This window comes from Pelobates fuscus, chromosome 3, assembly GCF_036172605.1.
Source record: "Pelobates fuscus isolate aPelFus1 chromosome 3, aPelFus1.pri, whole genome shotgun sequence".
NCBI lineage: Eukaryota > Metazoa > Chordata > Amphibia > Anura > Pelobatidae > Pelobates > Pelobates fuscus.
The window spans coordinates 29,588,045-29,613,893 of record NC_086319.1 but is presented as its reverse complement, the minus strand read 5'-3'; the positions used below and the strand labels follow the sequence as shown (position 1 = coordinate 29,613,893).

The 25,849-nt window shown below is 36.6% G+C and overlaps 2 protein-coding genes across 2 annotated transcripts in view; both read left to right on the top strand.

Annotated features, from left to right (window-relative positions):
- CFTR (CF transmembrane conductance regulator) overlaps positions 1–25,849 on the top strand; it is a 94,934-nt gene that overhangs the window by 17,773 nt on the left and 51,312 nt on the right. The window contains exons 2-8 of the mRNA XM_063446842.1: positions 4,852–4,962; positions 8,220–8,331; positions 10,070–10,285; positions 11,285–11,374; positions 17,850–18,013; positions 19,815–19,940; positions 25,026–25,272. Coding sequence (XP_063302912.1) covers positions 4,852–4,962; positions 8,220–8,331; positions 10,070–10,285; positions 11,285–11,374; positions 17,850–18,013; positions 19,815–19,940; positions 25,026–25,272 — 1,066 coding nt within the window. The remainder of the gene's footprint in view (positions 1–4,851; positions 4,963–8,219; positions 8,332–10,069; positions 10,286–11,284; positions 11,375–17,849; positions 18,014–19,814; positions 19,941–25,025; positions 25,273–25,849) is intronic.
- The window catches only part of ST7 (suppression of tumorigenicity 7), a 366,953-nt gene that overhangs the window by 321,600 nt on the left and 19,504 nt on the right, over positions 1–25,849 (top strand). The window lies entirely within an intron of this gene.

The window sequence follows — 25,849 nt, the reverse complement described above, 5'->3', positions numbered from 1 at the left end:
ACATCTACGACAGTGCACACTTTGGTAAATAACTTTGTATGTGTTGTGGAACTTGCACCATAGTGATAATCTCAGTCTTACCTGCTGCTTTAAGAAAGGATGAACATGGGGCTAAATAAAAAGTGATGTATTAGCTGTTTAATGACAAAGATTTAGAAATTACCTTTTTTTTATCACAATGCCCTTAGCTGACTATGCATCATCAACAATTTAAAATGGGAGACATTGTGGCTTGACTCTTGCTGGCACAATACTGGACATTTGAGTCTTTCAATGTATAAAGAGGTTTTCAGCTAGGTATCTTACTATATTCCATTGGAAGGGGGTAATTAGGGAGTCTAGGGACAGGATATCTGGTTCTTTTATCTTATACAAAAAAACATGACTCTAGCCTCAGTCCAATTTGGGATGAATTTCATGCAGTGTCAATGGAAACAGGAAATGCAATTTTCAGTGGATTTGTATAAATTGATGTTAGGATAGTTTTGGGTTCTGTAGTGATTTCAAAAGGGCTTTTATGTAACCAAGAGTGATTTCTGTTGACATTATTTAACATCTCTACCAGCCTATTCTGCAGACTACAAAGAAGAACTTTGCATGTTATTGACAACAACAAGGGAAATATATATCTGTGTTCCATATAAATTGCCAAGAAAGCCATAATCCATTTAATATAATCCCTTTAATATATTCATAGCTGGGACAACTTCTGTCATCATAAGAGGTGCGTCATTTGCTGCTTTAAGGCTCACCCTTGTTTGATGATACACATAATAATTTGTAATGACACTTGGGTGTAGCACTGCAACATAAGACAGAAGTGTATAATTGTGTCTGCAAGCAAAACACAGCTCGATAATTCTAACAAGTTTATCTATTTTTGTATCAATAGCCTGAAAAGAATTGACCTTATATTTGTCAGTTATATTCTATGCTGACATATTTACTACATAAATGTTCATAAAATAAAGATGGAGTTAATTAACCGTTGTTAATTAAACCTTGTCCTGCAAGTTATTTGACTGCAACTACGTTGACGTTTTTGCATAATAAACTATGGAACAACGCTCTAAAAATATACTTTTATAAAATGTTTTGCTAACATGGGTGCATTGAGATTTTTCAAATGTATGTCTTGGAGAGCGCACACAAATTCATTGTTACACGTATAACAGGACACGTACAGAAAATGTTGCTTTATCATTACACATACAGTAGACATTTACAATACTATTATAAATGTAAGATAATGCAGCAGTGAGACTGCAGTTGCATGATCTATACACCAAAACTGCTTCATTAAAGGAGCACTATAGGGTCAGGAACACAAACATGTATTCCTGACCCTATGGGGTTAAAACCACCATCTAGCCCCCCAGGTCTCCTCATGCGTCCCTATATATAGTAAAATCTTTCTTGTATTCAAGTCTGCAGCTGCTTACTTTCTGCCTGTTTCCTTTAGACCTGCCCACTCCCTGCTGACATCAGCAGAAGTTGTGGCATGATCCAATCACAATGCTTCCCCATAGAATTGGCTGAGACTAACAAAGAGGCAGATCAGGGGCAGAGCCAGCACAATTCAAACACAGCCCTGGCCAATCAGCATCTCCTCATAGAGATGAATTGAATCAATGAATCTCTATGAGGAAAGTTCAGTGTCTGCATGCAGGGGGAGGAGACACTGAATGTTAGGCAGCCATGACCCAGGAAGGATCTCTAACAGCCATCTGAGGAGTGGCCAGTGAAGTTATCACTAGGCTGTAATGTAAATACTGCAATTTCTCTGAAAAGACAGTGTTTACAGCAAAAAGCCTGAAGGGAATGATTCTACTCACCAGAACAAATTCAATAAGCTGTAGTTGTTCAGGTGACTATAGTGCCCCTTTAAGCTAAAGTTGTTTTGGTGATGGTAGTGTCCTTTTAAATAAAAATCTTCACATGTTATTACTTTATGAACATTTAACTGAAATGATGTAAGCCTCATAAACGAATATACACAACTAGTTTTAAAGGAAGAAAATCATTGCTTTATTTGTTTAACTAACAGAACTTTTCTTGCCAAGCTTTTATGTAAACAGCAGAGACAATTACACAGCCGTATCTGTGTAGATACTAGAAACAGACATGCTGAAAGTGTTGCTAGTTGAAAACACCGCAGTTGCATGAAAGGATTTATTCATACAAGTTGCTTTTTGTTTTCTAAATGTACTAAGTCATCTGAGACATTTACAAAATTTGTCTCTGAAACACATATCATCTTCAGAGAGAGTACTGGATTTGCTGGTTAGAATGTGGAGATGTACTGACAAGTTTTTAATGTGATAGTGAAATGCGTTTACCTATTAGGTTAGATCACATCAGATGTAATAAATGCTAAAAGGGACAATATAGCAACCAAAACAACGTAAGCTTAATTAAGCAGTATTAGTGTATAGATCATGCCTCTGCAGTCTCAATGCTCAATTATTTGCCATTTAGGAGTAAGATCACTTTTGTTTCTGTTTATGCAGCCGTAGCCACAGGTCCCCTGCTTGTGACTAACACAACCTGCATGAAAAAAAGGGTTTCCTTTTCAGTCAGATGTTAACTTACTTTACAAGTTTTTATCTCCTGCTCTGTAAATCGAACTTTACTCACACACAGGAGGTTCCTGCAAGGTCTAGCAGGCTATTAACAGTGCAGGAGATACGATATTCTAGATTAACCAGACTGTGCAATTAAGGAAGTGTAAGTGTTAGATCTCACTTCACAGGAAGTGTTTAGGAAGACTGTGTAAGTCACATGCAGAGAGTTGTGGCTAGGGCTGCATAAACAAAGTCATTTAATGTCTAAATGCCAGAAAATTAAGCAGGGAGACAGCAGAGGCATGATATATACACCAAAACTGCTTCATTAAGATAAAATTGTTTAGGTAACCTTTAAGGTATTTTTTTTTTACCATTTATAGAAACACACCAATATTTATTAAACTGTGAAGTGATGGGGATTTACCTGGGAATTAACTGACTTCTTCAACCTGTCTGTTTTGGGTTAAAATTAAAATATTTTTCAGCTTATTAAAGTGACATATGGCTGGATCCCCTAGGCAAAATGATAAAGGGACACACGTGTGAACAAACCCTTTTAATTGAAAGTAAAGACAATTTGGCAAGCTCATTTTCTGTGCAGATCTAACTTTATAGCTTGACTTGATGGTCATCAGATAGTTGTTATCAACTTGTTATCAAATGGTTGACTTGACATTTGATAAAATCCAAGTTATCAAATGTTATCAATATATTTATCATAACTATTCTAGGTTCTGGAAGTGTTGTTTGAACTTATGAACAATTAATTCTGACCCCATCTATTTTGCAGCGAGGATAATTTGGCCTAATATTTGCAATCACCTTTTTAATTGGTTAAATAGTTAGTTTCTTAGGAAACTATTTAGGAAGAAGAGAAAATCAAGTATCAAAGAATCAAGGTGTAAATAAACCAAGGGTGCATTTTTTTTAGCACTATATTTACTAAAAATATGATATTGTTTTGTATGTGCATACTCTCTTAAGTAAAATAATTATCACCTGTGCATTTTCTGTTTATTTGTTAGTCTGTGTGTTTTGTTGTTTAGATAGTGTTGTTTAGATTGCTGATGACATCCTAGCTGTCAGTGGTTAGCTTATCAGTAAACTACAAATCTATAATAACAATGTTCTTCTGGCAAGCCTTGGGTTGAGGTTGTTGGTTTTGATCATGTTAGTAAATAGAATGTGTTTGCGTTACTGACTGCCTGCAGTTTTCTATGCGACGAGAATTGTTGATTAGAAAACAACTGTGCAGATGTCATGATGCAGTGAAAATATGATGCATTTAATGACTTTCCTAGATTAAACTTGCAATAAATGGAGCATGGTTGCTGTGAGACATGACAGAGGTTTAATGTACATCAGGTAACTCTAAACTGATGGCTCAACAGCATCTCTGCAGTCTTGCATGATGACCACCACTGGAGTAGATAAGAAGGTGGCTGATGGGAGACTATAGTCTGTTTATATGCTGGGTTGGGATTGAAGGTGTAGAAATAAAGACACCACAACCATTACAACATGCTGTTATTATTATGGTAAAACCTGAGTACTTAGGAGGGGCACTATTCAAGCACCAAGATTTTTTGGCACCTGTGCCGTGATTAAAGGTTCCTGCTCCAAGGATCCTTGATAAAAACACACATTGTGTCAAAACATTACCAGTCATTTTGGATGACTAAATAAAGCACACATTGCACCTCAAATTACTAAGTGCTGGACCATTAATTCTTTGAGTCGTTATAATGGTGCCCCGAGTGCCTTGGCACCAGCCCAATGTATGAAGCTGTAGGATCTGCTGGTCACTTACTCTTTCTAGGGCTGAATGGACCTTCTGTTAAGTCTCCCAAGCTAAATCCTGCCATGCAGGGCCAGCTCATTGAGAGAGTAGATCAGCTGATTGCTCTCTGCCAATAAGTTAAGTCCTGCACAACTTGACTTCGCCAATGCACAGAGCTTTTAGCTCTCATAGAGGAGGAGACTGGCACATGGTGGACCCCAGGTAAGTTGTCAAACCATTTGCATACAGTTTCACTGCTTACATTGGAGGTGTGCCAGGACACTTCTGGTATTATAAGCAATATAGCATGCTATAGTGGTTATGGTGCTTTGTAGTACTCCTTAAACTAGCATTCATGGTCACTACTCTGTGGAGCAATGTTATAAAACGTACCTTCTCAGACTGCAATTTTCCAGATTCCTCTAATAGTCACTTGTGTCTGCTCTGTTTGCTTCACCAATATATACGCAATGTAGCTGATCGATATATTATACACCATTACAGTTGGACAAAGCCCATTCTGTGGAAAGGTTACAGACAGCGACTAGAACTGTCAGACATTTACCAGATTACCACCGCAGATTCTGCTGACAATTTATCTGAAAGACTAGAAAGGTAAGCTGACTCCAATTCCTTTTACCTATTGCAAAATTGTCTATTTTTTTCCTCTTTAAATCAGGAATTTTTACTGACAACAGAATCTCTAATGTTAGAACAAAAAAAGCCGTAACAGGTCAAATGAAGGGTCGTATCTGTATGTGTTAACGAATGACTCATTCATTTTAACCTATTCATTGATTTCATTCGACCTCCACTATTGTTATTTTATCAACAAAGGGACTGGCCTTAATAAAACACATCCTATGTACACCTTAATTAAATTTTATACGTTTACGAGAATTATATGTTTTTAGACGTATAGTTTTATAAACAATCCTTCTTGACAATCTTTAGATTATTATATTGGTTGTTATTGGATAGCAAACTGGTAAGAGATAAGCGAAAACTACAGTTACAAACAAGAGAAAACTTACTTCATAACACAGCATGAATCTCCAAAGGCTGTGCCTTGACCAACTCTAAAATTGTATTTTTATGCTTATTGCATAAATACTTTATAGCACTCTTCTGCATGGCAGAAAAGGTTGGCTTGTCCGCATTGAATCATCAGAAACAAAAATCAATTGGTTCAGGTGGGCTGTGTTTCATCTATGTTTATCCATTATCGTTTTTCTGGTGTTCTGGGACAGAACTCTGAATCATTAAACATATGAAATGACTTGTCCATTGCCCATTTAGTTTGTTTTGTGATTGGAACATATGGTGATTGTTGTAGCATTCGGACAAATCACTGATAGACCAAAATTCCCTTCCAGGTATAGGTTAAACAAGTGGAATTAAGAGAGATTGGGTTTTTAACAGGGAGGGTTTAGTTCCTTGTTAAAATTATAATTTGTAATCCATTCACCTGTCCAAAATATGAAACGTGGAGTTATGTAGAGGCATACTTAGAGCATTAGGCATACTTTATTTTGAAAACCCCTCCAACATTAAAATGTACCTGCAATTGAAAAAAAATGTTTTCAAGAATATTTATTGCACACATTTGTAAACTGTATGTTAGAATCCCATCAAAGACCCATCAGAGATTACAATTGAGTCTAACGGGCCCTGGAGAGGTGTCTCTTTAACACTCTGGCCCCATTCATAATATAGTAGTATAACATAGGTCACTGATACTCAGCCCAAGTTAGCTCTTCTTACCTTAATTAATGTTGCTGGCTGGCTGCTGTGGCTGGTTGGCTGGTGAGGCTGGCTGGCTGGCAGGCCTTTTTCTCCCCCAGCCCCTTATTGTGTCTGTTTCTACCCCAGTCCTTTTGTGTGTCTCTTTTGCCCTTCCCCTCCGTGTGTCTCTCTATGCCCCCCTGACTTTCTGTGTATGTCTGTTTCTCCCCCAAAATCTTTCTGTGTGTCTCTTTCTCCCCCTTCTGTGTGTATGTGTGTTCCCACAGCTCCTCTGTTTGTCTCTTAGTGCCCCTCAGTGTGTCTCTTAGTGCCCCTCAGTGTGTCTCATTCCCCCCAAGCCATGTGTCTCATTCATCCCCCTCCAAAGCCTCTCCATGTGTCCCATTTCTCCCTTCTCCATCCTTTCCATGTGTGCCCCCCCTGTCTCCCCCTGAGATTTGAAAGAAGGCCATAATCAACTGAACTCACAACAAAATTTAGGAAGCGTGATGGAAGGATGTTTATTGAAAAAACAAAAACAAAACAAAAACATATTGATCCTGTTGATGAGTGCCCCTCCCCCCATTAACATATAATCTAGAGACATCTGTATGTATTATTAGTCCATCAGTCACAGGATGTACATGGTTAGACTTAGATTGTAAGCTCATGTGCATTCTTGCATAACACTTTGTATAAACTTGCTACAGATGTTACATTACATCACTATGAGACATATTTACTAAAGTGAGCATTGGAATGAATATATAAAATGATTTTCAAAATTTAGACCCATGAAGCCAACTTAAAAATATTTTCCATTTTAGTTCGGATTTTAATTTGACTATTTTGACCTTAAATTTTAAATTCAGTTTGATTAACCCTGTATGTCTATTGATATAGCCCTCTCCTTGCCTGTTAAAGGGACCCTATAGTGACCAGAACAACTACAGCTCATTGTATTTGTTCGGGTGGGTAGAATCATTCCCTTCAGGCTTTCTGCTGTAAACACTGTGTGTTCAGAGAACATGCAGTGTTTACATTACAGCCTAGGGATAACTCCACTGGCCACTCTTCAGATGACTGCTAAAGCTGCTTCCTTGGGCAGTACTGCCTAGTGTACAGCACTTACATTCAGTGTCTCCACCCTCTGCATGCAGACACTGAACTTTCCCCATAGAAATGCATTGATTCAATTCATCTCTATGAGGAGATGCTAATTGGCCAGGGCTGTGTTTGACTTGTGCTGGGTTTGCGCTTGATCTGCCTCCTTGACAGTCTCAGCCAATCCTGTGGGGAAGCATTGTGATTGGCTCAGACCACCAGATGCAGCTCCAGACTTGAATACAAGTAAGATGTTTCTATATTTATGGAGGCAAGGGGGGACCAGGGGAGCTAGATGGTGGTTTTAACACTAAAGGGTCAGGAATACATGTTTGTGTTCCTGACCCTATAGTGCTCCTTTAATATATCTTTGATGAATTGAAAGATTTTTTTAAGGTGCTCTACGTAGGATATCTGTATAAGAACAGGAAAACAAATAAACTAGATATATTGCGGAGTGGAAATATAACTCTGACACCCCCACCCATTATGAGTGCTGTTCAGAAGCAGACAGCTTGCCTAGGATTTATTTATTTTTTCATATACACAGATTTAGTAAAGGAATGTTACAATGGTTCTGATATGATTTGTTTCTGCATTGCTAGATAAGATGTTACTGTCAACAAGTCATCTTTGTGTCCATTGTTACAAGTCAGAATAGTTCTTCATTGTGTTCTTTTTTTCGTGGGATTGGACAAACTCCAAATCTTTATTTGCCTATAATTTGTGCATCGGTCCTAAGAACCCTGGCAAGTATCTTTAAACACACAATGTGACCTTTTGATGAATTAACTCCCTGCCGTGAGATATATGGCTGGGTTTTGAAATCTGACAAACACATGAATGAACTGGTACTGAACTTGCGTTTTCAAGACCATAACGTAAGATTCACAGCAGCATTCAAAAGTTGTGGCTTTTTTTAATTAGCATACTTACTTCGATGCTTTGGGTCTCCTTGGAAACGGCCAAGTGTAGCAATGATAGATAGAAATGTAAACTGCGCTTAAAATGTGTCTTGTACTTTTTGTTTTGTCTTTTTCTAGAGAATGGGACCGAGAACTGGCTACATCAAAAACAAACCCCAGATTAATCAATGCACTGAAACGATGCTTTTTCTGGAAATTCATTTTCTACGGAATTTTATTATATCTCGGGGTAAAGTGATTAGTTATTTTACCAATGATAATGAATTTGGGACATTACTGTAATTACTCCCATTGCATGTTACCATTTAAAGTAGGGTGTTTAAATTAAGCCCTCAAAATGATTTGGCATTTAAGCTCACATAAATCTTTACAATTCTTTGCTTGACAGAGAACTGTAGGGTTTGTTAAATTCTACAATGCTTCTGATTGACACCCTTGATTTAAAACTGGTGTTTACTATGTCTATCAATTGAAACAACATGGTTATTATATTATAACAGTGTTAATAGAAATATGAACACTCACTTGAGTGCCGGAACTGAGAATAAACTAGTTCATAATATTAATACTAATAATTTTATAAATAGATACAGAGCCCAATAGACTGTGATTGTGTGTTTCATTGTAATAGTCTGGGAGGGTAAACCTTATTTTGTGCTAATAAAGCAGTTTATTGCTAAGAGGCAGAAAAATGGATGACATTACTTAAGTTGCCTATTTAATCAGGGAAATATTACTAGTTGAGAATTATGGGGTTTTATCTCTAAACATCAATTTGTAGTAAATTGAAAACCAAATTGCTAAATGTAGGTAATACTGGCTAACCTAGAAAAGTTATCTAACTTAGCTATAGTCAGAACTTTTGCCTATATTTTTTTTTTTGCCTATATATTCGGTTTTCATTAAACATTGACATGCAATGTGAAATATCTCTCCTTATGATGGCTTTTCTGGATGCTAAAGAGCATAGGCTGGTCGGCATGAAATGGGAAAATTAAAATCCTCTATTCCTACACTTTCAGTGACCTTCCTTCCCACATATTAACCAAAATATAATTATTGCAGTTTCCGAGACTACCACATTAACAATTCTTTATTTAAGACAAGCACAAGAGAAGCTGCTTGCAAAATGCATTAAAGGGACACTATAAGCACTAAAACAAACTTTAGCTTAATGGGACACTCCACGGCTTAAATACAAAATAAATAAAAATCTTTTAGCACTTTTAGCAATCTCTGTTTAATGTTTTGCGGCTGGCTAACAAGCATTGGCCAACCACCACATAATTACCCTCGCTCTGCAGAGGGTTTTTAACTATTTACCCACTTGTTGATAGAGCAGTCAGTGGGCAAATAGTTCTTCAAATTATCAATCATTTGTAAATTGTTAGTGAAGGATAATTTCCAATTCCGGTGCTGTAGATTGGTTTGGATGAGTTCAGAAAATCAGTGGTTTCCTCATTTAAACCAGTTACAGAACTGGTCGGACTGGCCGGATTCTGATCGTATTTGGCTTCAGTAAATATGAGAATTGCCAATGTGGTCGGAATTCGACCCAGGCAGACTACATAGAGCAGCGGCTGATGGTGGCTTAGCAGTGCACAGAGTGGCCACTCTGTGCAGGGAGTGAAGCAGGAGACTAACGGTCGGATTCTACCTCTGTCCGACCGGAGATGTATGAAAATGGCAGAGTGATCTGATTGGCTGAAAATATTTTCATCTATTTCTTGATTCTTGGTAAAACTTCCAATTTGTATCAAACAAGTAAAAATCGGAAGTTATATTTTCTTTTATACATTTATTTTTAAGCTGGAGTTACATTAAATGCATTCTATTTATTTATTTTTTTATTTTCCCCATTCCTTTTTTCATAGTAGCAGGATGTTGCATAATACAAAATATTTTTTTTTTTATTAATTAAGTAGTTTACTCATTATTTGTTTTCATACTTGTTTTTTTTCTTCCAGGAAGTCACCAAAGCTGTTCAGCCTCTTCTCCTTGGAAGGATCATAGCGTCTTATGATGTAGACAATGCTGCTGAACGATCGATTGCCTATTATTTAGCGATTGGCCTCTGTCTACTTTTCGGAGTGAGAACTCTGCTACTACATCCTGCCATATTTGGTCTCCACCATATAGGAATGCAAATGAGAATAGCAATGTTTAGTTTAATTTACAAAAAGGTGATACATCATAATAAGCATATACATAAACTGATCAGCAACAACATTAAAACCACAGACAGGTGAAGTCAATAACATCGATTAAATCCTTAGAATGGCACATGAAAAGGGCCAAATAGTGATGGCTAGACGACTGGGTCATAGCCTTTCCAAAATGTCAAATCTTGTGGGGTGTTCCCTTTATGCAATGATTAGTACCGAATTTGCTGAAAATCTCAATACTGGTCAGGATAGAAAGATGTCAGAATACAAAATGCATTCCAGTTTGCTCCGACTGGTCAGAGTGCCCATGATCCTGTCCTCCACCAAAAGTACCGTCAGTGGGTGAGTGTCAGAACTGGACCATAAAGCAATGGAAAAAGATTGCGTGGTCTGATGAATCATTCTTTCTTTTAGACCAGTTGGATGGCCAGGTGCGTGTGTGTCATCTACCTGGGAAAGAGATAGCCGGAGGCAGTGTTATGCTGTGGATAATGTTCTACTGGGAAACCTTGGATCCTGGGATGTTACTTTGACACATATGACTTATCTAGAAATTGTTGCAAACCACGTACACCCCTTCATGACAATGGTGGTCCCCAATGGCAGTTGCCTCTTACAGCAGGATAATGCACCGTGCCGTACTGCAAAATTGTCCATAAATGATTTGAGGAACATGACAAAGAGTTCATGGTGTTGTCTTGGCCTCCAAATTCCACAGGTCTCAATCCAATTGAGCATCTGTGGGATGTGCTGGGTCAACCAATCCGATTTACGGAGGCCCCAACCCGTAAATCGCAGGACTTAAATTATTTGCTACTAATGTCTTGGTGCCAAATACTAAAGGACACATTCATAGTTCTTGTGGAGTCCATGCCTAGACACAACAGAGCTGTTTTGGCAGCACGAGGGGACCTGCACAATATTAAACAGTGGTTTTAATGTTATAGCTGATCATCGTACACAGACATGCAACCTTGCTTGTGTAGTGTTATTTATAAATTACTTTTTTTGTTGCAGACATTAAAGCTTTCAAGCAAAGTTTTGGATAAAATTAGCACGGGGCAACTAGTGAGCCTTCTCTCCAACAACCTTAATAAATTTGATGAGGTAAGAACATTGTAAATGATTGTACTGGATACATATTAAATTAATGTATGTAAATGATTGTACTGGTACATTAATGTATATACATATCATATCGTATAGCATGTACATATCATACTGTATACACTCAAATGATGAAATACAGGGTTCACAAGTTCTAATCCGCCAACTGTAATGTATATATTATACAATCGTTCTTTTATTTAAATGTTGTTTTAGACTTTCATGTTGTACCTTGTTGTTGTCTTAAGCATTACTCCATTATTCCGTGTAATAAATAAGTAACACAGAAAAAAATCGAAATAAACGCACAGATCACCTTCATGCAATGTGGTGGCCCTAATCTTTGGTAAAGCCAGGACATGTTTTAAGAGTTAAACGGACACTACAGTCACCAAAACAACTTTAGCTTAATGAAGCAGTTTTGGTGTATAGAAAATTCCCCTGCAGTCTCACTGTCCAATTCTCTGCCATTTAGGAGTTAAATCACTTTGTTTAAAAACCCTAGTCATACCTCCCTGCATGTGACTTGCATAGCCTTCTTATACACATCTTTAATTGCACAGTCTGTTTAATTTAGAATTTCTTATCTCCTGCACTGTTAACAGCTAGCTAGACCTTGCAGGAACTTCCTGTGTGTGATTAAAGTTAATTTTGCACAGCAGGAGATAAAAAATTAACAGCAGAGAGCAGTGAGACTTGAGAGACATGATCTATACATAAAAACTGCTTCATTAAGCTAAAGTTGTTTCCAATGCCATCTTAACAGCATTATGGGCCCCCCGGCAAAGCAGTGCACTGGGGCCCTGCCTACACAACAACTCACAGGAATAAAAATTTAAATTATCGATAAAAATAAGCTTATATTTATTGGTACCTTCAACAAATGCAATACATACATACACACAGACTGCTGAATATAGTCACAGACTGCTGAATACACGCACACACCGACTGCTGAATACACACACAGATTGGTGAATACCTGTGCACACAGACTGGTGAATACATGCGCACACAGACTGTTGAATACAAGCCACACAGACTACAGAATACATGCGTGCGCACACTGCTGAATACACACACTGACTGACTGCAGAGTACACACGCACAGACTGCTTTTTCTACACACTGACAGACTGCTGAGTACACACAAACAGACTGCTGAATACATACACACAATCCGCTGAACACACACACACAAACACACACAGAGACTTCTGAATACACACACTGAGACTGCTGAATACATACAGGCTGCTGAATATATACACACACACACACACAGACTGCTGAATACACACACACACACACACACACACACAGACACTGGTGAACAAACACACAGAGACTGCTAAATACACCCAGACTGCTGAATACAAACACACACACACACACTACTGAATACACACATACACTGCTGAATACACCCAAACTGCAGTGAGGGATGCGGTGTATGTGTTTGTGTTTGTGTGTGGTGCAGTGTGTTTTTGAGTGGTACATTGTGTTTGTGAGGGGTGCTGTGTGTGTGTGTGTGTGTGTGTGCGGGGTGCTATGTGTGTGTGTGAAAGGTGCAGTGTTTGTGCGTGAGGGGTGCAGTGTGTGAGGGGTGAAGTGTTTGTGTGTGAGGGGTGCTGTGCATGTGCATGAGGGGTGCAGTGTGTGTCTCTGAAGGGTGCTGTGTGTGAGGAGTGCTGTGTGTGTGTAAGGGATGCTGTGTGTGAGTGTGAGGGGTGCTTGTGAGTGAGAGAGGTTGCTGTGTGTGTGTGTGTGTGTGTGTGTGTGTGGGTTGTAGAGTGTGAGGGGTGCAGGGAGCAAATGGTTTTATGTTGTTGTTGATTTTTAAGTCATTTAAAAAAAAATCATAAAACTTTATGTCCCACCCACCCTTCTTCTTACAGGGGGGGAGGGGAACACAGCCACCCCTGGTGGTCCGGTGGTGAGTTCTGTTTCACTCCTTTCACGTGCAGAATGCGGTGTGGGACATGGCGGCAACACTCCACACAGCCTGCTCGCTTGAGGAGTGATCTTCCTCCCAGGACACTCCCTCTTCCTCCGGATCCTCTATCCCCGATCTAAGGGCCCTTGGGCCGATGAGGGGTCCTGAGAGGGCCCACGGCCATAAAACAGGGTCGCCTTTCCATGGGCCGTCATGGGAGATCAAAGGATCTTCCCTGTTGGCCGGGCATGCTGGGCAGCGGGGTGGGGTCGCTATGCTTGTGGGGCCCCCAGGCACCCATGCTTGTGGGGCCGCTATGCTTGTGGGGCCCCCAGGGAACTGCCCAGCGTGCCCATGCGGAAAGATGGCCCTGGTTGTTTCAGTGACTAAAATGTCCTTCTAATGTTATGATTATAGGCATCTTCATAAGGAGTTAAGACTGGATATTTGACAACCAACATGGATAACTTTATTCATTCAGGATTTTCTGTCTAGTTTCAGTTATCACAAACCCATATTAAATTATAGCACATGGTCCTTGCAAGTCTATGGCATTGTATTAAGGGAGGATCATGGGATATGTCCTGTGCTCCTGTTTAGCAACTGAAAAAAAATCCTACATTGCTTGCTTCCTTGAAAAACTGCCAATTTGTTGCAAACTAGGACACTTCAGTAGTTATATGTTTGTTTATTATTTAAGTTTTTTTTATATGTATTTTAAATGTACATACTTTTAAGCTTAGATTTCATTTTGGCCTATGGAGATAGCGATCAGTCGCATCCAAAGCTCAGACGTTTCCCCCCTCACTACATCGTCAGGAAAGAACAAAATTGTCATCAATGTTAGGAAAAAGGACAAAGTCTTTCAAAGAAATTATTATGATCTACACGAAGAAAAAAAAACCTTAGTAATGATGTACATTTTATGATTTAAAATGCTAGTCATATCATGTTTCTACATACTTTAGAAAATATATAATTCTTAATGTGTTAGTTAGAACAGTCGTCATTTGGGTTTTAACTGAAAATCAATATCCAACATTGAGAAAAAAATTCAGTTGTAAACCTTTTTTTTTTATGGAATGCCCAACACCCTCCCTGGGAGCAACATTTAAAAAATATATATATATTTTATAGTTATTTCTTTCATGTAACGTAGAACAAAAAACTGGAGAAGCGAATGTTTCGTTTTGGAACATACTTTCACAATATTTGTTACAGGAAAAACTAAACTAATGACAGATTTATGAGCAGCTAGCCTAATAAAGATGTTCTCGGTATTGTTTTTTTCTGTATGACTGGCAGCCTTTTCTAGGGAAGGTGAATTTCTTATTGTTTTTAAATTTGAATAAAGAAGAACACGGTTCACAGGAAAGAGATCTTTTTGTTTTTTAATTAAAATCTTCAGATATAAATCAACTTTCATTTATTCAAAATCCATGAAGGAGACAAAATAGTGTTTACTGTAAAAGCTCAAATACTTTTGTTCTTATAAATAGAGAAAATAATTAATCTGAAAATAAAGTTAGTAGACTGAATGATTTCAGGCTGCCAATAATACATAATAAAGTTGTGTTTCAGTCTAACATAGAATGGAAATTAAAGGAATACTGTCACCTAAAAATCTCTTTTGTCCAACGTAATTTTTTGTATGTGTATTGAAAGGAACCTTTGTTTTTGCTTAAACAAATGTTGCCACTATGTTGGTCCACCTTTTGTTGGATGGTCCATTGCCCCAACTTTTTATCTTGCATTGTTTGTCCTGCTTTATGGAAAGTACAGGGCAGTGACATCATCACTCAGTACCCTGTGTTCTCCGTTAGGCAGTTAAACAACATCTCGCACACACCTCCATCACTGTCCACCTGGTTAGACTTCAGGACAAGGCGCTGAGTGATGACATCACGCCATGTGCTCTGCGTGAGAATAAACGGTCAGTGGAGGGGACCCTATGACATGGCAGTGAAAAAAATAGGAATTGCTTAGGTAAGGAAGCATTTTTCACTAAATTTCACATACAGAAGTTAAAAAACACCTTGAAGGCTCCTTTGGTCAAAAGTGATTTTTAGGTGACAGCTGTCTAAAGTTGGGTCTCTGGTGCCTAATGCTTCTGTTCCTATTTGCTGTGCAACGTGAAGATAGGGATATGTACCATTTTTTTCAATAGATGCCTGTTGATAGGCTGAGATCATTAGTGGGTGCCTGGCTGTCCCTTCCTTATAGAGAGATGTGGGAGCATTGGAGTTAAACCATTACCAATTCATGTGTCGCTTGGGAGCTTGGAGGCTTGCGCATACACAAAGAACAAATTCAATTTAAATATAAGTCCAATGTAGTAATATTTACTGCTATGCAAACACTATAGTAGTAGAACCCACGAATGTCCACATTTTAAAATGTTAGATAACTTTGCATCTAAACATTTGGTACCGCTGTGGCCATCACAACGTATAGATGACATTTTATTCTTACACCAAGACATGTTAGTCATGGTAAGTTCACTATGAAGTGTATCTGCAATGGCACACGTAATCTAAATAAAATTAGAGACAACATACACGCTATTGAAATAACCCAGTTAATGTCCTAGCAATAAGCTGCTGTCCGTGGTGCTAGCAATCCCGAAATTACAGACTACTGTCTCTTACGAAACGACACTGTCTGTCACCACGGTGCATACTTATATTTCTACCAATGAGATAACTCCGTACATAAGGCTCCAGCTGCAGTTTCACAGTGTGAAAATGTCAGATCCTACCAAGGTCAATTCAGTCTTTCATCTTTCTATGGTCAATAAAAAATACAATTACTTTGGCCAATAATAACATCTAGATCCTACTACGTCTTTGAAGTCTATCCACCAGCTAAGATTACATTTCCTGTCTAAATACCTAGAAAATATTATCTATGATTTTGGAGTTAAAAAAAAAAAAAAAAAAAAAAGAGAACTGAATAAAATTAGGAATATTTGTATAGTAAAATCAAATAGTCAATGTATGGATTATTTATTAGTAAAGAACATGACCTTTAAATAATAATAATTGGCATATAACTGTGCAAAGTCTGGTCTGACTAGTCATTTAGTTTTATTTACCAACAGGTAATGTGATCCTTTTTCCTTTTTGAATTTCCGCATTATTTATCAACCTGGATAACCTTTTTTTTTTAATAATAATAATATTAATAAAAAATACAAACAATAAAACAGCAATATTGGTTACATATTATATTACATTTTAGAACAAACTAATACAAATATTAATTGCATATATGATAGTTTTACCTTGCTAATTTATTTACTCATATAGCTGTGTTCGTTTGATTTACGAAGTGGTCAGAATGCAGGTTACATTGTTTCCTTTGATCTGAATTATGAGAAGGCCGTTATAAATGTTTGCTATGTGATGCTCTTATCATTTACGAGACATTCGCCCTGTGAGTGCAATGACATAGTTCTCTCTCCTTCTGACTAGTGACATAGAGTAATTAGATGTTTTTTCCCAATAAATGCTGCACTATTAGCTTGCTATTAACCTGTTTGCATACTTTTAGTACAAGGAATACCTAATATATAAAGTATAGGTTTGAATTTGGTGTAAACTTTCCCAGAAAACCATTTTTTGTGTAATAAATGTTCAATAAATAAGAAATAGGTTGTAATCACATCATATTAGTTACATACAACTTCATTCTTTATATTGAGCTTTGTTTTCATGGAACTAATCGATAATTTCCTGAGCTGTAACACATTGTTCAAAGGGTTTGATCACTAAACACTAAATTGTAAAATTTGGAGAGAAGTGTTGATCTGGATATAGCAGCCGTATAAAAAATGGGAACAAAAAATGCAATAGAGAAAATTTTAAAAATAAATAAAATTAAAAATTGTCAATGCGTTGAATTGAGTAGGTTTCTATTTGAGTCTTCAAATTTCAGTCTTCCATGGTAAAAACCATGGAATCACATGTGAATTTAGAGGTTTAGACTCCAAAATAATGTGTGTCATCGTGACAAACGCCTTGCCAATTTGATCATTATGTGAAATTAAAGTACGTGTATCATTCCAAATTACATAATGGTTAAAAGTCTAGTGTACAGGTAGATTCAATTTAATGTTATGTTAACGTTTCAATCTCTCTACCATGATGTATTAAGCAAATCCCATATCATGGTAGTCCTATTACACTAGGTGTCATGATGGGGTTGGAACCACTCTTTAGAAAGAAACATGTGGTCTTTATGTACTTTTATATGCACAATCTAAATGTAAAAGAAAAGAAAAGAAAACTCTAAGACCTAGAGTAATGGTTTAGACTATACGATACAGACCAAGGTTTTCCACAAGTAAAACCTATCTATGCACACGATATGGAATTTAGAGACACATTGTTACACCTTTATTACAATTAGCATCCATTCATAAGATTGTAAAGTAAACTTCTTTGCTTGGTGTTAAGTTTGCAGGTTTCTGCTGTACAACGTACACATTGCCTGAATACTGTAGCAATTTTTAACCCGTGTGATCTCCTGATTTTGCAGGGTCTGGCCCTGGCACATTTTGTTTGGATTGCTCCCCTGCAAGTCATACTGTTGATGGGACTACTGTGGGATTTACTTCAAGCCTCTGCGTTCTGTGGACTCGGATTTCTTGTAATAATTGCCCTGTTTCAAGCATGGTTGGGAAGGAGAATGATGAAATATAGGTAAACATTATCCCAATCTCTTGCCTATGTTGCTGTGATTTACAAAAAATAGGTTTTATATTAGTCTATAACATGATTGTTCTTCACATTTCCTTTCACAGTGAAAATGGGTATCTGCAACCCCAGTGACCATCATTTTTATACCATGCTTACAAACTATATTCAATTTGGTTTAAAAGCTGTTGTCGTCTCTCCCATTGCTCGCTCATCCCTCTACCATTGCACTATTCTTCTACATTACTTCTCAGACTCCAACAATTGGTCTCCTCCCCTTCTCCAATTAAGCTTTTCTCTTCTACTAGTGCTCCCGTACTCAAATAAATGCCTTCCAAAATTCTGTTACACTCCACACTCTGCACAGGAAGATGGCAGCTTCACCTGCATCCCGTCATCTTTTTTTTGACGTACCACCTTTGGTTTTAGATGAGTTTGCCAGTTCTACTTCAGTGAGTGTCATCTAGCTCCTGCACCCCCTTCATGGGTAAGGACACCTTTTAAGTTTAGTTGTCTTTCTATTTTACTCTCCAGATGGTCCTTTTTTTGTTGTTTAGCCAATGTTGTTTTTGTGGCTCTCATGCCCCTTTTTATGGGGGCCACCGCATCTTTCACAGGTTGTCCTTTTCTCTGAGTAGGACTTTCCCTATATTTCACATGACAGCTTTCTATTATTTCTTGGGGGGGAAATAAATTTAGTGGATAGACCTGAGGAATTCTAAAGTCTTTTGCCAGCAGTTATAGTCAAGAACTCCATCTGTTATACTCTCTAGATCTGAATGTATTGGAAGCTCCTCTTCTTACTATCTACCCAGAAACCTGACAGGAACTCAGAGTAGCTGAGAATTACCTCTGCTCTTGCATCACATTACACCAAACTGGAAAATCTAATTCACATACATTACCCATCTTTCAACACCATGGCATCATCCATACACCGAATCTACATACATCATCCATCTCTTACCACCACAACATCATCCATTTATCAAATCTAGATACATCATCCATCTCTCACCACCACGGTATCATCCATACACCAAATCTACATACATCATCCATCTCTCACCACCACAACATCTCCAATTTATCAAATCTAGATACATCATCCATCTTTCACCACCACAACGTCTCCAATTTATCAAATCTAGATATACATCATCCATCGCTCACAACCACGGCATCATCCATACACCAAATCTACATACATCATCCATCTCTCACCACCACAACATCTCCAATTTATCAAATCTAGATACATCATCCATCTTTCACCATCACAACGTCTCCAATTTATCAAATCTAGATAAACATCATCCATCGCTCACAACCACGGCATCATCCATACACCAAATCTACATACATCATCCATCTCTCACCACCACAACATCTCCAATTTATCAAATCTAGATACATCATCCATCTTTCACCACCACAACGTCTCCAATTTATCAAATCTAGATATACATCATCCATCGCTCACAACCACGGCATCATCCATACACCAAATCTACATACATCATCCATCTCTCACCACCATGGCATTATCCATAAACTGAATCTACATATATCTTCCATCACTCAGTGATAGAAGATCTATAGATGAAGAAATATTAAAGCAGGAACTGTTGCTAGTCTGTGCTCTGTCCTCTGCAGAGAAATGGTGTACTCATACCCAATCCTTCCAAAGCCCCATATGAATGTATGTACACATTTTTAAAGAACTGGTATGGTTAAATTAATTTGCTTGATATGCTCTGGATGTGTGAAGTGTTCCTCAGATTGAGCACACATTATTATTTTACAGGGACCGGAGAGCAGGGAAGATCAATGAAAGACTGGTGATCACATCTGAAATTATAGAAAACATACAATCAGTTAAAGCCTACTGCTGGGAGGATGCCATGGAAAAAATTATCGAAAGCATTAGACAGTAAGTCACACGTTTTCAAATAATGAATATTACAAAAATCATTGTAATATTTCTAAACAGCGTAATAATGTGTGTACACCTTCTCCACAAAAAATTGGTATAATCCAGAACATGAAGGATATTAAATCTTTCTTTAGATAATTTTACCATTTATCTACTTAGTCTTCTGTTTTTCTGTTGAAACTAACAACCGGTAATGCCATAGTTTCAGCCATAGTTTCAGCTCAAATTAATTGTCAGAATTTGTAGTCCTTGGTGTGTTATTCTATTTTTTTATTTTTCAGACCAAGTAAAAATAAAAACTATTTTATTAAAAAAAAAAAGAATAAAATATATATATATATATATTTAAAGAATACATTTTATAACAGGTGTGCATATCAGAAAAATTTACATTTCATGCCCAATATTAATTTTGGGTTCCAGCATAGGCCAACACTCCTTGGCAAAGTTGTAACTAATTTCTGCTGCAGAACATTGGTTCCTAGGCAAGGTTATTAATCAAGGCAAATGTATCCCTTCTCACTTTACAGTAATGGAAGTAAAAGTGTAAATATTACTAATTAGTCTTGTGCACGTCAGAAAAACTCAGTTTGTCCGAACAAATTCATCTCGAGGGAGCTTTGTGGTATGCAGCTCTATTAGATGCAGATCACTTTAAGAACTTCATTGCTTCCCCTCAAAATTACTAGGAGTGCCACAGCCAGTGCCCTGATTCATTAACTAAGAGTCAGATCCCTGACGGAGCTCTTAACATGATCTGCACCTGATATTGGTGCAGACCACAATGCTCTACCACAAAACCACCAGGGACCCAGCTACCAACGTACACAGGAGGCATATTTGAATTTCTCTTTTAAGAAGTTTGGGTCATGAAAATCACTATTTCAACTTGCCTTATGCAGTCAGTTGGGGCTTAACATTTCCAATTTGCATGAATTAAAGAGAAGGACAAAAATCCCTCAACTTGACTTTTGACAGACAGAATTTATGCTGGTTCTGTTTTATTGTAATGTGGAGTTAAATTCCTTAATTCTGAAACTTTGCGTGAAATTCAGATAATTTGTAGGAACACAGAATTACTCTGAATAAAATGTACACCTGCCCATGAGAGAGCTCCGTGGATAGGTATCCAGTTTTATTGTTTCACAGTAATGGTAATAATAATAAAGCAAGATTCATGGCAAGGCCAATTTAGTCTTGCCTCTTTTAGACGTCAAATGAATACTATTAAGTTAGGTAATAATAAATGTAGACTCAGGAATGCACTTGAAAACTAGTGACAAGTAGATCTATCCTGGTATAAAGAACATTTGACCGTAGAGGGTCATTCTAATGTCCAAACTACGGATATGTAAAAAGTATACGTACATGTATTTAGACTTTATACACACTATTAATGCTATTGAGGAACGCGACGAGTGAAATATTGAGGTCTGATACCATTATCTCCCTTTTCTTATTATCTCATAGAGAAGGTTGCGGACAAACAGGGAGGCTGAATAAAAAGATCTCTAATCTAGAAAAAAAAGGTTTACTATGTTTGTTATGGTTACAAAGATTTACTCACATACCAGCTAAAAAAAAAAAAAACGTGTTTCAGTGCCAAACTCTCATTTAGTTATTTTGGCTTGCAACCATTTATTAGTCCTATTAGAGGACATGGGGAACAATAAGGTACGTGAAGAATCACAAAGCAATCAAAAGAAAAACTTAAACATGGATTAAAATGTATTTTCCTGCTGATACTATCTTGTAGTAATCCCTCAAACCACTTGCAAACTACTGCGGTTCTTTACAGAATATTTAAAACCCCACAGCAAATATGAAGTATTTAATGTATGTGTTTGCCATTGTGTGAAAGGCGTATTTGTTGTATAATTCTGTACAATAAATGGTTATGTTTACTTTTCATATTATGAGATTACGAGGTCAAAAATAAGGGATGGTTTTATCAAATCCCATTGGTCAGACTAATATACACATTCTATAGTCTCCAAAGGTGTGCTACAATTTGCTAAAACATCATGATGGCAGGATGCATACCTGGTAGGTTCTTTATCCCTCTGTGATCAATAAACTCAGTTTAACGTCTAATGGTAACATTTGTATATCAAATGCTGCTTCAGGAAAGAGCACTGGTGATATTTTTGGTGGCCATTGCTACTCCCTTAGGTATTGATGGTAAACATTTAGAGGAGTAATGTGTACAGTGTATAGATAATTATCTTTTATAATTACTGAAAAACTGGTACAGAAACTAAATATAAGAGAGAAAAATATTCAATCTCTTAAAATAGAATTACTAAATGATTTATTGCCCGATACTAACCCACTCTCATGGTCTGAAAAAGGCATTAAAACTGTTGGAGATTTAATTTCATCAGGAAAAAGTAGAACTTTTAATTATCTTAAAAGGACATCAGGATTTATGAATAAAGATTTTTTTTGATTACTTAAAAGTAAGATAATATTTAATGAAAAGGCTAAAACTTCCGTATGAACAAGAAACTTTAAAATATTTCAAACAAATTAATAATGCAATGGACACTAAAAAATTGAATTCTAAAATCAATTTTTTATTATATAAAATGGAAAATAAATACTTTACACCAGAAATATCAAAATGTAGTAGAGATTTGGGTATGCAAATCGTCCCTCAAAGAGTGGTGTGACGCAATTCAGGTTCTAAATAAAAATCTTCACTGCTTACATTTAAACGAGTTACACTTTAAGACTCTAAACAGATGGTATTTAGTTCCCAAACAGTTAAATACAATATTTCCCAACCAATCTTCTGAATGTTGGAGATGTGGGGCAAAGGAGGCAGATTTTGGTGGGAGTGTTGGATTACTATGGCAGGATGTTGGAAGAAAAACAAATAAAATCTTAAAGTGTGCAATATTCCTAAGACCAGATCTGAGGCTTTTACATATTAATATATTAATATATATATATAAAAAAAAAAGAACTGATTTTATTCTCCATATGTTGAGAGCAGCTAAATCAATTATAGCTAGAAATTGGAAAAATCAGTCTAAGCCTAACTGGTGTCTGATTAAACACCAGTTATACCAGCAACTAAATATGGAAAAATATATTCCGACCTCCAATAACAAAAGACTCAGATACAGTGGTTTTTGGGATGAATCACTAAGATAAATTAATATGTTATAATGTAACAACATATATATCTAAGGGAAGTCTAAAATAATGCAAATAGAATCCTCCCCCCTCCTCTCCAATCCTTCAATCAAGAGAAACATTATTATTATTATTATTATTGTAGTTTTTTGTGATGTTCTGTGTAATGTACTATTTCATGTAAGGTATAGACATATTGAATATATAGACATATTAAAATATATTAGAACACCGGATCGAAATGTAGATATGTCCGACGACATGTATTAGTTCATTTATGTAAGTCTAACCATAGCTATTTCAAGAGTACGTTTAAGATAATGAATTGTGTCCAATTAGCAGAAGAATATATTCTTTATAATGCCTATATTAAATTTAATTGATTATATATTTATATTTGTAAAAAAATTATGTAATAAAAATTATACTTAAAAAAAACATAAAATAATTTAGAGGAGTAATGTGTACAGTGTCTAGATAATGATCAGCAAAGGGATATAATTAATGTATTTAGTATTATTAATATGGCAATTAGTATCAGAGTACATTTTATCATACATCATAGTACACTCAACGCTTTTCCAAATATTAATTTTTCTTTCCATGCTGGATATTTTTAATCGAGCCTGTATTTTTTAGAAACTCATCTAATAGTAGTGATTTAGGCAATGCCCTATGTCCTGATTCTCTACCTGTGTTATATCTAATCAATGGGAACGTTCTAATGTAGAATTTCTATACCTCATTAAATGGAAACTGCCCCCTCTCTGTTTTCTTTGCACAAGCTGATCAAACTAAAAGTTCGCTATACTAAATCCTTGTTTTTTTTTTTTTAATTATTATTTTGGAAATTAATTTAACTACTATGGTGGAGGGTACACAATCATGCTAATAATTAAATAGTATTAAATGGGTTAAGGGAACTGTGGACTGTCACGTTCAGAAAGGTGACATTACCTCTTTAATTGCACAAACTGTAATTGTTTTTTTTTATAGGAACAGGTGATATAATTGACCTAAATATTGCAGAAAACAAATGAGTTATCAGGAAATGTGGTTGATAAACCTGTTAAAAGTACTTAGGCTTCAATTTAATAAGCTTTCTAAATGATCCAATACTGTTATAAAAACTTTACAAATGATTTATCTAGAAAAATTCCCGTAGACATCTGTAGGTAACTCATTTGGACATTTTTTTATAACAGTATTAAATCATTCGGGAAGTTTATTTGATCTATGTTAATTAGAAAAAAAGTTATTTCACATTGTGCTTACTTGTGTGTGTATGTAGATATACATACACAAAATAAAAACATACCGGTACATTTATTCACTCAACAGTGAACTGTGGAGCATTGACAAGGAAAACAGAACATATCATGCTAAAAAAACAAACAAAAAACATAGCAGCTGCAAATTTGTCTGATTTGATGATTTGTTTTGTTTACGATTTTGCTTGTTTGGCTTTAAAAGTGCATTTGCTTTGTCATTTGTCCCCAATTCCCAGTCTAGTGAATCATATAAATACCAGATTTTTTTAATAGTTGGTTACATCTAAATATTTATGGGATGCATTGGAGTCAGTCACTGGGACATTCTGTTATTTTTTATATTCAAAGGAACACAAATTTAAATGAGTATATTTTCCACGATGATTATCTGTTATTTCAATTGTGGCAATATCAAAATGCAACAACTCCCACTAATTTAAGGATACAGTATTGTCAAATATACTATTGCACAGAACCTTAATATTCTAAGATAACTTTAAAAGACCATCCCGAGACACAGCAGTTCTAAAATTGAATTTTCACAACTCTCCCAGAATTCTGTGCACGGTATGAAAATAATCACATACAGTGCACTCAGTGATCAGTCCAAATGCTAATCAGACTGCATGGAACCCAGATACACAGTATATTCCTATTTGTTTTGATACAGGGTGGAATTGAAGCTTACCAGAAAAGCAGCTTATGTGAGATACTTCAACAGCTCAGCCTTCTTTTTCTCAGGTTTCTTTGTGGTGTTTCTCTCCATACTGCCACACTTGCTAACCAACGGGATTGCCCTTCGGAAAATCTTCACCACAATTTCATTCAGTATTGTCCTCAGGATGACGGTGACGAGACAGTTCCCATGGGCTGTGCAGACCTGGTATGACTCTCTTGGAGTGATAGATAAAATACAGGTATGTCTCTTCATACAACACACTTACTACACCATTTAGGGCCTTATATGAGAGATATAAAATGAGAGAAAATTGGTGGATTACAAATTTTACGCCCCAAAAATTGCTAAGTGTGAAAAGTATAATCAAGCGGCCATATCTTCCGCTTTGTTTTGGCATAAAATGTATAATTTCTTTGCTAGTCCTCCATATTTTCTAGTTTAGTAAGGGAACCACAAGACGTACTTTTATTGCCTTGCTATGTTTTTTGGGATTTTTTTTTTAAGAAGACAATGGAATTACTTTGGGCAGACTAGATGGGCCGATTGGTTCTTATCTGCCGTCACATTCTATGTTTCTATAAGGTGCTTCAAACACAGTTTCACCTTAGCTTCTAGTATATTTGAAATATTAAGTACACCATTATTAGTTAAATTAGTTAAATTAACGTTGGTAATATATTTATTTTTAGATAATCAAGTTTCAAAAACAGGAGTGCTATAGTGGTTTATCAGATGATATGTATTTTATACATAAGTGCAGTCTAGTAGAAGCTGGTCTATAGGGACACGGGAGGCAACACCCCCAAGTGTTTCAT